Source organism: Musca autumnalis, unplaced genomic scaffold, assembly GCF_047663935.1.
Source record: "Musca autumnalis isolate F117 unplaced genomic scaffold, ASM4766393v1 scaffold_4, whole genome shotgun sequence".
NCBI classification, from domain to species: Eukaryota; Metazoa; Arthropoda; class Insecta; order Diptera; family Muscidae; genus Musca; species Musca autumnalis.
In genome coordinates, this window is record NW_027411977.1 from 10,441,606 (window position 1) to 10,456,925 (window position 15,320).

The 15,320-nt window shown below is 35.9% G+C and overlaps 1 protein-coding gene across 3 annotated transcripts in view; it reads left to right on the plus strand.

Annotated features, from left to right (window-relative positions):
* LOC141402635 (lachesin-like) overlaps positions 1–9,600 on the plus strand; it is a 422,330-nt gene extending 412,730 nt beyond the window's left edge. For all 3 annotated transcript variants that reach the window (XM_073984311.1, XM_073984313.1, XM_073984312.1), the window contains 3 exons: positions 2,822–2,884; positions 2,984–3,244; positions 3,643–9,600. In XM_073984311.1, coding sequence (XP_073840412.1) covers positions 2,822–2,884; positions 2,984–3,244; positions 3,643–3,722 — 404 coding nt within the window. In that variant the 3' untranslated portion in view covers positions 3,723–9,600. The remainder of the gene's footprint in view (positions 1–2,821; positions 2,885–2,983; positions 3,245–3,642) is intronic.
* The last annotated feature ends 5,720 nt before the right edge of the window (positions 9,601–15,320 follow it).

Below are 15,320 nucleotides of genomic sequence, written 5' to 3' on the forward strand. Positions count from 1 at the left end.
GAAAGCTCAACCGAATGTGTTAGATAAGTTAACCTTGTTGGTATCAATTGTGATAATTGCTGCCGATACAACAAGCGTGATTACCGGCTAAACTTCAGGCGTGGTGGAATCCTCGAACGCTTAAGTTCATCGGGATCTGATGAGCAATTGTGCTCAACTTTAAGCACCCTTACCTAAAGGTTAGTGTGAGACAAAGGAAGCATGGTGACTACAGAAGGACAACCTGTAACGGAGATGTACAATCTCCACGGACAATGTGAATGAATATTTAACTTTATTGTGTGTTCGATTATTATTATTATCAAACATATATCTGCTTACTGTGACTTCATAAAATAAAAAAAGTACACCAGTAAGGAAAGGTTGAAAGTCCGGCGATATATGATACCCTACACCACCACGATTTCAATATAATTTAGACGAAATTATGTTTGCGTCGTAAAATATCTAAAATCGTCCGAAAATACATATGGAAGTATATGCAAATTTTCGGTGCAGTGACATAACTACCAATAGACATAACTCCCAAAACGATTTTGGGATACAACACAAATCGAACTATATTCAAAATTTGCCTTCAAACTTATTTACAATGAAAAATTCTGCCTGCAGGAAAATATAAAGTAACAAAATAAAAAAGTTTTTCTTAAAATTTGCAAATACTTTCTGAAAAACGAAAAGCTCAATAGGCGAAAATATTTTTTAAAAGCATCGTGCGATTTTTACAAAATTATGTTCACTATTTAAGAAAATAAAAGCGCCTGCGGCGCTTTTTACAAAAATATTTCCACAAATCCTTTCAGAAAAACCAAAAGTGCGGCAGGCAAAAATATTTTTGAAAAAATCGCGCGATTTTTTATACAAATATTTTCACAATTTAAGAAAATAAAAAGCGCCCAGGAGAAAATATTTTTGATAAAAAGTTTTTGTAAAAATATTCAAATACATTCTAGAAAAAAAGCGCCGCAGGCAAAAATATTTTTGAAAAAAATCGCGCGATTTTTACAAAAATATTTTCACTATTTAAGAAAAAAGTTTTTGTAAAAATGAGCAAATACTTTCTGAAAAGCGAATAGCGCTGCAGGCGAAAATATTTTTGAAAACAATCGCGCAATTTTCTTAACAAATATTTTCACAATTAAAGAAATACAAAGATTTTGTAAAAATATGAAAATACATTGAAAATCGCTCCATTGAGAAAAAAAATATTTTTGATTACTACTCTAAATTAAGAAAAAATTTTATTAACATGTCTATATTGAAAAATTTAAAAAAAAAATACGATGTATACAAAATGTCTTCGTCGAATTACGTAGTATGGTAAAAATTCTCTGAACTGCTACTGACATAATTTCGTTTTCAAATAATTTTATGAAATCAGGAGGATTTTGTGGATACTTCGCCGAGTCCGAACGTCTTGTCCTACGACACCACTTGCAGAGAAGTTTTAAATGGCTGAAATACTCAGGAAATGTCGCCAACATTACTGAAACAGGGTTGATGTTGCCTGGCAGGGGAATCGAACCCACGACCTTCAGCGTGCAAGGTGGGTGTGCATACCATTGTACCCCGGTGGCACCCATTAGTTGGCACTTAGACCTTTTCAAATGTATAATTCCGCTTACATTCAAAGAAATAATCGTTGGGAGTTATGTCCGGGCACCCAAATTTACACCGATTTCAAAATAATTTGGGAAACTTAGTTCTAGTACAAATTCAGTCACAATTTTTATATCTCATCAAAATTTTACAGATGGTGCATCCAATACCTCAAATCGAACGAAAATATATTTGGGAGCTATGTATATACAAAAATGAACCGATTCTCACCAAAAGCAATAGAGTTCTAGTTCTAGGGCTAAAAATATCTTCCCCAATTTTTGGCCGACTTGTACTATGAATGCGACCTGTTCGTTGCCAACGGACTGACGGATGGGCGGACATGCATAAATCCACTGAAAAAGTGATTCTGTTATATATCCATAAAAGAAACTCTTTTCGTTAGGTCTACACATACAAATGCATCAAAATATCTTACAGGGATATAAGGTTATAAAAAATGTATTACCCCAGTGGATATAATTTAAATATAGAATATCTGACGGTGAGTTTTTATGGGGTTGATATAGCCCCATGAACCAATATAATAAATTTCAATACCAAACATTAGTAACAGGAATAACGTAAATTTTTGTTCCAAATTATTTGAGACTATTTTAAATATTGCGAGTTCTATCTTGATTGCCATATTTGTAAGCGAAATAGAAAAAAAATATTCATTTTTATTTATGATCAATAACTGATATTATAAATATAATTAACGTATAATATCTTTTTGTTTTATTGATTTGGCTCGAGGTCAGAGAAAAATTAAAACAAAGTTTTGTTTTGATTTTTATATTTATATTTTTGCCAATATTTCGATCATATTCTATGATCATCATCAGGGCATTTTCACTTTTAAAAAAGAAAACAACAGAAAATTTATATAAATATATAGCAAAAAACATTTCACATTTGAATAATTACATTGTTATTTCTTTCTTAGCACCACATACTTCTTGCTCTTGTTTGAGTTCAGAAATCGACTAACTTTTTGGTGTTTTTCAATTGTGCTCCTCTATATTTGCACACAGTTTTCGGTATCTGTTTTAAAGTTTATACGATTTTCTGCAGGAATGTTAATAATGCAGAAAAAACAAAAAGATATTAAAAGTCCAAAGGTCAAAAATAATTATTACAAGAATTAACGTATAATTATATTCGAACAAATTTTTAAAATAATTCCTAATCACTTTTATTATTTTTTGATTTTTTTCAGAAATTCCACTTCCATCAACACCTTCTAAGCAGGTGACGCATTCCACAATAGACACGAGAGAAAGTAAGTAAACCTTTCAAATCAATTATTATTATTTAAAAAAACTTCATTATCAAATTGTTAATCGGAAATTAAATTTGATTGTTTTTATCTTTTCCACAGACAACATTATACCGATACGTAATGATTCTCTGAAGTCATTACAAACTGATGTTCATTCACTGAAGAATGAATTACTCGGTACAAGCGATTCCACATCGCCCGCTTTGCAAGGTGCAACATCACTAGTGCCGTCATTAGCGGGTAATAATCTGCAAAGTTATGGTTCACCTAGTAGTTCGGTGGAACGTAAAGGTTTGCTGGCGATAGGAAAGAGTATGTCTTATACAGAACTTCCACCAAATCACTTAGAAGATTCATCAGGTACATTTTTTTTAGTTTTGTGTTTTGTTTTATAACTCGTATGTGGATGATGGTGTCCCACGAAAACCAGGAATGGGTGGCGGATTTTGTTGCGGTTTTAACTGCCCAAGTTGCTGGGTCTGTGCTTCTAAAAAAACTTAATGAGCAGTGGTTCATTCTTCAAATAAAAATTTAAATAGTCTTTTGTATTTTTGCTAACACATAATAGAATTTCACTGTTGAAATATAAGTGAGAAAACTTAGAGGTATCTAGAAAAGCGGCAACATGTGTCACCCAGCATGGGATACTATTATTTTGTTTTTTTTTTTTTTATTTGTTACAAATTTAAAGTACACCCTAACTTTAAATTCAAATAACTTACAAATATTTTCCTTTTTTATTTTTCATTTTATTCCAGCATGGGTGGCCAAACCCACACTGTGCATAATAATATATTGCAGTGGATTCGCATGGCTTTTGTTAAGGTGGACAACGTAAAATTGACAGTCATATCCGGCCATCATAATGGCGAATAGCAACAGGAGACTAATTTAATTTATTTTTCCGTTTTCTTTTGTTCAAATATACACATAATGTTAGGCCAAAAGTGATGAATCACAGCACGACACACACGCTTTGTGTGAAGACTTACGGTAAAGTGTTATAACACCATAACGTCTCAAAGGATAAAACGGCAAATGATTATAAATTATTTCCGCTTCGTTAATAATGACAATAATATAAAAACATACATATCATTCATATACACAAATAACACATATCAAACACACACAGACACAAAGCAACATTTCCAGCTATTTTTCTGTTTCAATTGAAACCATAAACTTAATTTAAAATGTGAAACTATTTTTTTTCGTTTTGGAGCTACTTTAGATAATCAATTTAAAGAAGTGAAGACAGTTGACTATATGATATAAGAAAATTTTCGATACTTTACTTTTGATATACTTTAGTGGTCAAGAGTGCTTTCAGAATTTCAAGTCAATTCTAAGTATATTCGTTAACCCATTTCGTACTTGGTGTTCGAATTTTCGAACAGTAAAATCACCTTTTTTCAAAAAAATATTTATGGATGAAAAAGGTAAAAATTTAAACAGGTTTTAGTGTATATATTAAGTGTCATTTGTCAGCAAATAAAAAAAATCTTTCCTTGAAAACTCCCCCTCCCCCTCGATGGTAGGGGTACATTTTTGAAACCTACATTTTTGGATACTTTGAAAATTAATTTTACAAAATTATTACAATAATCAAATTTAAAAAGTAATCGTGGGGAAATATTGCGAATATATTTGTAACCGTTTCACAAAATATTGAGAGCATGACTTACATGCAAAAGTGCGACTTTACATATGTGCTAACATCGGGCTGTACCGTTCTACTGAGGCTATGTAAAACAGTGCTGACAATTTCCTGGAAGAAAGTTTAGTAGCCCCCAAAGAATACCAAATATGTATTAAATTACAATCGTTTCTGTAGGATAATGCAGCTAATTCTCTGAAAAATCCCGAAAGCGGGCGGTACATTTCTGCGAGAGGTAATCCAAAACGTGGACCCGTACTGAAACATTTCCGGGGAAAAGTTTTATAGGCTATCATATGCAAAAATAATATGCTAAAATAAATCAATAAACCAGCAAATAAATCAAATTTGTTTTACTTCTCAGAAACGAACACGAAAAATCGGATTTTTAGTAGATTTTTGACATCAACTGGTACTAATTACCGAAAAAAGTATTTTTATACCCCCAGTTTTTATGCTAACGAGGATATATATATACACATTCATACGGGCAAAATGTGTGCCTCATCGAAATAATGGTTTCAGACCCCAAGTATGTTTGGACGAAATCCGTTTCAGACAATTTGTAGTTGATTAAGCCATGTCCGTCCGTCTGTCTGTCTGGCTAGTGCGCACGATAACTCTCGAACGGATGAGCCCATTTGGTCCAAAATTTGGCTTTCGTAATATTTTGTCCAAACTTATTTTAAGTTCGAAGATGGGTTATATCGGTTGACTCCTTCCGGTACCTCCCCCACAAAATTTTGGAAATGGTCGGAAAATTTGTGCGCACGATAATTCTTGAAGGAAGTACGGTTACTGCACATCGTGAAATTTCTACCAGACTTAGATGAGGTTCTAGTGTGGACTCAATCGGTCCACTCCTTCGGGTACATCCACACAAAATTTCGGAAAAGTTCAGTTTAGGACCTGTTCTCGAATATCTTTTATTTTGGTTGTAGCAACTTGCATTCACTGCCCCGATTACGACGAAACATGTCTCATTAGGAGCAAGTCCATACTTCCTGAGAAAATAGCCTGAAAGATGCAAAAAACCCCTGGGACACCGTGTGTAGGGGTTGGAGCGCAAGACACCTCTCGAACGGATCAACCGATTTGGTCCAAAAATTGGTCTTCGTAATATTTTGTCCACACATAGTTTAAGTTCAAACATAAGCCTTCAGGTACCACGATAACTCTTGAAGGGAGTGACCGATTTAGTCCATACTTTACACGATAACTCTTGAAGGCAGTGACCGATTTAGTCCATACTTTACACATTCTAATATATCTACCAGGTATAAATCAGGTTCGGGTGCCACCGTGGTGCAATGGTACGCATACCCGCCTTGCACACATAAGGTCGTGGGTTCGATTCCCCGGCCAGACAACATCAAAACACTTTTCAACGGTGGCAAAATACCCCTCAGTAATGTTGGCGACATTTCCTGAGTATTTCAGCCATGGAAAACTTCTCTACAAAAGTGGTGTCTTAGACACGCCGTTCGGACTCGGCGATAAACTGTAGGTCCATCATTGAGCTAATATGAATCGGGGTGCACTCATTGATATGAGAGAAGTCTCCCTTGTCCCTTATTGGATGTTTGTGGAACAATTATTTTTATATTATAAATCAGGTTCGAATATGGACTATATTTGTCCACCCCTTCGGGTACCTCCCACACAAAATTTCGGATATGTTCACTTTAAGACCTGCTCTCGAATCCCTTTGATTTTTGTTGAAGCAAATTGCATTCACTGACACCTTTTACGATGGTACACGTTTTTTTAAGGGGCAAGTTAATACTTTCTGAGAAAATAGCCTGAAAGATGCAAAAACCCCTTGGATACCATGTGTAGTGGTTAGAGCGCAAGACACCTCTCGAACGGATCAACCGATTTGGTCCAAAAATGTCTCTTCCTAATATTTTGTCCACACATAGTTTAAGTTCAAACAATAGTCATATCGGTCCACTCCTTCAGGTGCCTCCGCCACAAAAGTTCCAAAATGTTCGGAAAAATTGTGCGCACGAAACTCTTGAAGGGAGTGACCGATTTGGACCATACTTTGCACATCCTAATATATCTAACAGGTATAAATCATATATATATATATATTTGTCCACCCCTTCGGGTACCTCCCACACAAAATTTCGGATATGTTCACTTTAAGACCTGCTCTCGAATCCCTTTGATTTTTGTTGAAGCAAATTGCATTCACTGACACCTTTTACGGGGCAAGTAAATACTTTCTGAGAAAATAGCCTGAAAGATGCAAAAAACCCCTTGGACACCGTGTGTAGTGGTTAGAGCGCAAGACACCACTCGAACGGGTCAACCGATTTGGTCCAAAAATGTCTCTTCCTAATATTTTGTCCACACATAGTTTAAGTTCAAACATAAGCCATATCGGCCCACTCCTGCAGGTACCTCCCCCACAAAAGTTCAGAAATGTTCGGAAAAATTATTCACACGATAACTCTTGAAGGCAGTGACCGATTTAGTCCATACTTTACACATTCTAATACATCTACCAGGTATAAATCAGGTTCGAATATGGACTATATTTGTCCACCCCTTCGCGTACCTCCCACACACAATTTTGGATAAATTCACTTTAAGACCTGCTCTCGAATCACTTTGATTTTTTTGAAGCATCTTGCATTCGTCAATACTTCTTGAGAAAACAGCCCGAAAGTTGTAAAAAACCCCTATGGCACCATAGGCAGTGGCTGGAGAGCACGATAACTCTCGAACTAACCGATTTGGTCCAAAATATGACCTTCCTGATATTTTGTCATACTTTCAGTTCGAAGATAGGCAATACCGGTCCACAACTTCCGGGAGTTCCCCCGAATATTTCAAAAATGTCACTTAAATGGTATGCACTCCTTATATTTTATCCAAATTTAGTTTAACTTTTAAAATGGAGGTACCTTAGGGTACCTCCTCCACAAAAGTTCAACATTTGTTTTTAGGTGCAGTTTAAGGTCTGTTCGAAGATCCTTTGGAAATGTATGCCGATGCTGTTCGTTGTTGTACTGCTTACAACGGTACTATGTTTTCCGTGGACAATTCCATGCTTCCTGGCATACTGGTCCATAAGTTATACGATGACCTACTGAAATGACTAGTGGGCGCGATATCTATCGAAAAGATATGACTCCGAAAATAAGGTCAACTTCCATAAAGGACTATGTCGGTCCATTCCTTTAAGTACCTCGTCTGCAACACTTTTGAACTTTAATCCTAATCCATATTTTCGTCGGCAAGTTCAAAGGTCCAAACAAAGGCCACAAAATACTGAAAAGACCCTAAATACATTCGATCTGACCGTAGATGAAAGTTTCAGTTCACTTAGGCTGAGGGTATATCTATGTCGGCAAAGCCGACCGATACTTTTTTACTTGTTTCTTAAAAAATTAATAAAAAAAAATTCTCGGGACGAAATGGGTTATGGTCGATCCGGTGGAAACGTGTTTACTACGTACTACGTGCTACGAATTTAAAGTTTGGACCAAAAATTAAATTTGGATATTTTTCCCACAATAGTCAATTTAACCCGCTAAAGGTTAGGTTAGGTTGAAAAAGGGGGTAAAAAGAGGGAGTGGCGCCACATATCCGTAACATTTTGGGAGCAATTGTTTATAAACTCTATACATTTCAAGACAGTTCTAGATTTTACTGACTTGTTTGTTATAGCTTTAATGGCTGTTTTGTTATCCGTTAGGATGTTTGCAGTGGTAGGATTTGTGTGAGTGTCAAACCAGTTCAGACATTCTTTTATCGCTCGGATTTTCGCCTGAAGGATCGTTTTGTGATTCGCCAGTCTGAGGGAGACTATTGTTTCCGGTTCCATGATATAGAGACCCAGTCCCGTTCTTCCCCCCAGCACAGCCTGGTCCGTAAACCCACAGCTTCAAGCGGGAATCGATCTACATATGTATTTCTGTTCGGTATTGATACTTCACATGAAGCTACCTCAATTTTTCAGGTATACGGTCCGATGCTATTTGATTTATAGACTCATCCGTCGTAACCCGTAGTATAATTTGGTGGTATGTTTGGTAGTCTGTTCCGATACACTCACGCATTGCCTTTATCCTTGGAGCTGCGATGTGTATCTCATACCTTACTTGAGTTTCTATTTTGTTTGTAAAAAATTGCCTCTAAAGCCCTAGTCGGGGTAGTCCTCGTTGGCCCGCTAATGCTTAGGCAAATTTTATTTGGTATTTTTGCAATATCTTAACATTGCTTTTTTTGTCCACAAGTGTCCACAATATCACAGCCGCGTATGTTAGGATAGGTCTAATTAAGTTTTTGTATAGCCAATCTGCCGTCCTAGGTTTAAACCCCTATTGACCAACATATTTGTGCTTTGTTAACCCTTTCCTGAATATGGTCTTTCCATTTAAGTTTACTATCCAGAATTACTCTAGATATTTAACTTTACGAGAAATATGTATTGTCTTATTTAGGAAAACTGGTTCCTCGAAGTTTCTCACTTTCGTTTTCCTAGTAAATAGATATAGTTCCGTTTTTTCGGGTTATCATTCAGATCTCTCAGTCTGACCCAGTTATATGATATATTGAAAGCCGTCTACAAAGTAGATTTGGTTTCATTCTCCTTAAAAGTATTATAACGACTGCTACACAGGGCTGGGTAAAATCCCTCTTCGGTTAAGGTCCTTAGTAGACTCTTTATGGTAGTAACCCACAACAGAGGTAATGGGATCCCTCTCTGTGGTATTCGTTGTCCACGTTTGTCTCTTATTTTGACGTCGTGTAGTCCGCAGCTTATCCATCTATTCCTTAGCATGTGGTCAACCCAGTTCCTTAGAGACCTGTCCATCTGAAACTCATCTAAGGAGTGGATCAGTGTATAAGTTCCATTCCAGGCGAAAGGACTTATAAGGCTCCAGAAAACTAAAGATAGTTCAGGAACCAAGATTATATTGTTGTTGTACGGCGCGACAAACAACAATTCGAAAATTAAGTTACAAAGCACAAGCACACACACAACACAAGTATACTGAAGATACTTACGTGTTGTTTATTCAACGAAAAAAAAAAGAAATAGATTTCAATTCAAACACTGCGACGTTGGCGGTCAACAATTTATTTCAATGAAACAATTCAAAAAAAAAAAGAATATAAATCGTGATCAGACGAGCACTTCACCACTTGTTACTTTTACTTTTTATTCAAAAGTGATCATAAAATGTTGATTACTGATTAATCGATTTTCAGAGCATTCATCTTCTTCTGACTTCTTCTCTCGATTATCGACAATCAGCTTCTCTGCGCTGACGTTCTTAAAAGCGCCTTCGACATCGATGCATACAGCGAGTGTATACATCTGCATTTCGAAGGTTCTGTCTATATGATGTACTATCTTTTGAAATGCGGTTTCCACTGGTCTATCTTTAACGTATGCATGCCGTTTGTATTTAAGCATATCGTTGAAAATGTTACTCTTTATCATGGTGTCGACCGTCTGTTCCATTGTCTTGAGTAAAAATGGGGTTAAATTTATAGGGCGATAAGATTTTGGTATTGCGTAAGGTTTAGGAATAAAGACTACCCTCGCCTCTTGACAGGCTTCTTTAAGCAAACGTTGAAGGTTCCGACCAGTTTGCACGAGTAGACATACTCAGCCAATGTCTCAGTGTGAGCCGTGGTATTCGACGGGAAGTGCGTTCTCATTCCCTTTCCTCATTGTGGTGTAGGGTATAAAAAGTTGACAAATAAATACACACGTATCAACAATACACATCCCAATTAACACATACATTTTTTTTAAGTTACAATCATACTTAAATACATATTCTTTTTGATTCCATACACTTCCATTAATCATAAATCATTTGTTAATCATCATCATCATTTGAATGATAATTTATGCATTAAACTTCATGGAAACAGAGGCAACGAAGTACAATGACGAATGCGGCGGCAACCAAATGACGTTAACACTGACATCGTGCTGAAATGATAATTGCTTAAGATATCACGTTATTATTTATTATTGTTGACCAAATTAACGAGGTTACACTAACCACTTTAATAGCGCATAACAAAAAAAACAAAGAAACAAATGCAAAAGAAACAAAGGCGTAAGCAACAACCTAATGATACACAATTCTGTATATAAAATAGTTAAACGTAAACGAAAAGAGGCCAAATACTACTAAATACTTCTACTGATATCCCCTCCATACCCCCTCTCCATATTTGAACGCAACTAATTATTATACAGCAAATAACCCTACCTTAACAGCCCTAGTGAGTTATGATGACTATTGAGAATATGCTATAATCTAAATAAACACATTCATAAAGAAAGAAGACCAACAACAACAATATATAGCTAAACAATAATTACTTGTTAAAAAAGCCTTTCCTCCATCTAGTTATATATAGTTCTCCCCCTTTTAGTGGGGTTATGCAGTAGCAAAGTGAACATATTGCGATGTAAATACCTGCAACTATAAAAGAAAAAAACTAAAACAACAATTTTATTTTAACCATTCGTCGAAAGAAAAAAAAAAAACAAGAAAACATGCCTAACACGCGAAAGACCCCAGTAATAACTGTAAATGAACAAAAACGCACTTTAAATTTTGTTTCATATTTAGCATAAATAGCTAATTTAATTTTGTTGTTAAAACATCTAGCCATAGATTTTTTATAGTCACGTAAGTATTGTATTGTAAAGAAGCGTATTTTGCATATAATCGAATAGAATGAAGTAGGATAAAATTAGAACAAAAAACAGAACTAAAGAGTGAAGTTTGTACATATCCGGCACTATAGAAAGGACATTTTCTTCGCATATTAAATTATTAAAAAATAAAATCAACGATCGTGACATTCAAAATCAATTAAAACCATGTTTGTTATTGTTTCAATGCGAAAATTTTTAAAACGAACTGAAAAATGTTGGTATTTATACTGACGTTTTGTAAAAATAAAAATAACACCATATTTTTAAGCTATTCCAAGCCATCAAAAAAAGTTATGATTTCCTTAGAGAAAAATGAAGAGATGGGGATATATACATATCGCCCATTTACTCAAAAAATGACACAAATCAAAAATGCAGTTTCGAGAAAAACGCGTTTTAAGGTGACGACTGAAATTTGACTTTCCAACTTAAGGAGATTATTTCAAAAAAAAAAAAAAAAAAAAAAAAAAATATAATCCCTACTGGGACAATCTTTTACAATGAGCTAGCCAGATACGAGGGATGCACGATAACTATCTGGCTTAACAATGAAAACGCCAATATTTGCTATCAAAAATAGTTTTATTGTTTTCTTAAGGATTCTCCAGCATGATATATACAACTTTCCGTGCGCTCAAACCAATTGTTGAAGCACTTTTCCCACTCCGATTGAGACACCTCCAAAACATGGTTTTTGAACGCTTCAACAGCATTTTCTCGCGACGAAAATCTTAGACCACGACGTTTTTTCTTGATATGCTGGGATCAATTGAAGTCATAGGATCCCCAGTCACGGCTGTACGGCGAAGGACTCATCAATTCCATGTTTTGTCCAGTAAAACAGGCGCTGGTTTGAATCGATTATTCGTCTTTTCTTGTTCGTTTTTCGAATTTCTCAGGAGACTTCAGGTAAACAAATTGTACTGTACCACTCACAATTAACCGTCCTACATTTATCAAGCCGTTAAGTCGCCACACGGTCAGTTTTGCCGAGGAAACAGGCGACCATTTGCTTCGAAGTGCTTCTTACATGAACAACTTTCGTTGGATTTGGCTCGCTTTCGTAAACCTAAACGGGTTCGGGCTCCTAAGCATAGATCCAAGATTCGATGTCTGTGACGTTTAAAGCTACGCAATCGTTTTTTACACCCTCAGCATTTATGCTAACGAGGGTATATACACTTTCATACGGGCAAAATGTGCCTCATCGAAATAATGGTTTTAGAACCCAAGAATGTTTGGATGAAATCCGTTTCAGACAATTTGGAGTCGATTTAGAAATGTCCGTCCGTCTGTCTGTCTGGCTGGAGCGCATGATAACTCTCGAACGGATCAACCGATTCGATTGAAAATTTGGCTTTCGTAATATTTTGTCCAAAGTTCGAAGATGGGTTATATCGGTTCACGGTGCCTCCCCCACAAAAGTTCGAAAATGTTCGGAAAATTTGTGAGCACGATGACTCTTGAAGGGAGCAACCGATTTGGTCCATACATTGCACATCGTGAAATTTCTACCAGACTTATATGAGGTTCCAATATGGACTCAATCGCCCACTCCTTGTGGTACCTCCCACACAAAATTTTGGAAAAGTTTAGTTTAGGACCTGCTCTCGAGTCTCTTTGACTTTTATTGTAGCAACTTATATTCACTGCCCTGCATACGACGGTACAAGTTTCATCAGGGGCAAGTCCATACTTCCTGAGAAAATGCCATGAAAGTTGTGTAGTGGTTGGAGCGTATGATAACTCTCGAACGGATCTACCGATTCGATCCAAAATTTGGCCTTCGTAATATTTTGTGCAAACTTAGTTTATGTTCGAAGATAATCCATACTGGTCCACTCCTTAAGGTACCTCCCGCACAAAAGTTCAAAAATCTTCGGAAAAATTGTGCGCACGATAAATCTTGATGGGAGTGACGGATTTGGTCCATACTTTACATAACTGCTACTAGATGTAGATCAGGTTCGAGTATGGACTATATTTGTCCACTCCTTCGGGTACCTCCCACACAAAATTTTGGATAAATTTATTTTAAGACCTGCTGCACTTTGATTTTTTTTGAAGCAACTTGCATTCTCTGTCTCAATTACAACAGTAACAATTTTTTCAGGGGCAGATTCGTACTTCTTGAGCAAAAAGCCTGCAAGTTGTAAAACCCCCTATGGCACCATATATTGTGCTTGGAGAGCTCGAGCCGAATACTGCGTTCACCCACATTTTGGATATCGTAATATTTATTCGAAGATTAGATGAAATTCGAAGGTGGTGCTTATAGGTCCACTCCTTCCGGTACCTTCCCCAAAAAATTCAAAAATATACGCTATAATCGTACGCGTAGCAACCGATTTGGTACAAACTTTGTTGAAACTTAGTAAAACTCAACGAGTTACAGCTCATTTACTACGAGTTTCGAATAATTCAACACAAAAGTTTTTTGAGTTTATGAAGCACTAAAACACTCCAAATCATGCTTGATTTTGTACAGAAATTAAGCACTGATATCTGGCTAACTGCTTACAAAATATGGTACATTTACTTGTTTTAGTTTTAGTGTAAAATATTTTTAAGTTGGAAAGTCAAATTTAAAACGCCAACTTAAAACGCGTTTTTCTCGAAATTACATTTTTTGAGAAGTGTCACTCTTTGATTAAATGAGCGATATGTTTGTCACACTAACGATTTCTGTATATTTTAAATAAGTTTTTTTTAACTGGTCGTTGATTTATTGTAAATATTAAAAGAAAATATATAATAAATTAAAACTATTACCAAATAAATACATACATATATAAATATTAAACGTTATAAAAATATTGTAAAAATTATAATTAAAGAACATTTCAAATATGCATATGCATGCAGGCAACATGTATTTTTCGATATTCTCTGATTCCTGGGATTGTATTGAGCAAACAAGTCTACTAGAGCATATGTCTACGGTAAAAATCGGCCCTTCCGATTTTTTTTATCCACTTTTTTTTGGATATTCTGGCATATAACAGCCAACATTAAGACAAAACTTGTAGCCAAGACAATAATTAAGAACTCTCTCCAAAACCATTGGAACGCTCCTTCGGGCAGTTTTGGCCTTGAGACAGTGCAAATTTTTTTCGAAAATGTCGATAAATACAGTGTCATTTATCGACATTTTGGAAAAAAGAAGACCTTCAAAAGTTGACCAGAAAAATCTTCAAGCGCTCTGACCCAAAAATTCTGTTATGTTAGGGTATATGGGCAACGAAAATACCAACAGTTCATTTGGGTCACTTCATTTTTATACCCAACACCACACTGTGTTAAGGGGTCTTTGTGCATTTGTATGTAACATACGAAAGGAAAAGAGATGGACCCATAGTTCCTTCTAGGCATATACATAGAATCACTTTCTGAGTCGATTTATGCTTGTCCGGCCGTCCGTTTGCAACGTACAGATCGCATTTATTGTCCGATTCAGCTGAAAATTGGGAAATATTGCCTTTGGTGAAAATCGGTTCAAATTTGCATATAGCTCCTATATATATTTTCGCCAGATGTCAAGTATTTGCTGCACCAAAGACGATATATATGTCTGATTTCAATGAAATTTGGAATGTGTTACTCAATTCCGACTGGAAATAAATGTGCCAAATTATATCGAAATAGGTTCAGATTTGGATATAGCTCCCATATATATTTTCGGCCAATTTCACGTATTTGCTGCACCAAATACGCTATATATCGTCACCATAAATACCAAAAGTTGTAACTAACAAAATAATAATTTTACAGGAGAAGCAAAGAAACGTTATAAAATGAAAAACTGTCATCCCCTACGAAAGATTCCAAGGAACGATCCTGACCGGCTTTAACATGGTAAAGTCCAGGATTTATCTTGGTCTCTCTTTCGTCTCAAGTTGACGCTGACCTCCCCGTTTTGTCACCTGGCGTAGCTGCCTTTAACACCGGTTAAAGGTAGTGAGCTAAAATGTGCCGCGCGTTCACCCATACTTACTTACTTAGCTGGCCCATTACAGAACATTTGTTCTATAGGCCGAACTAAGAAGAGATCTCCATTCCTCTCTATTTGT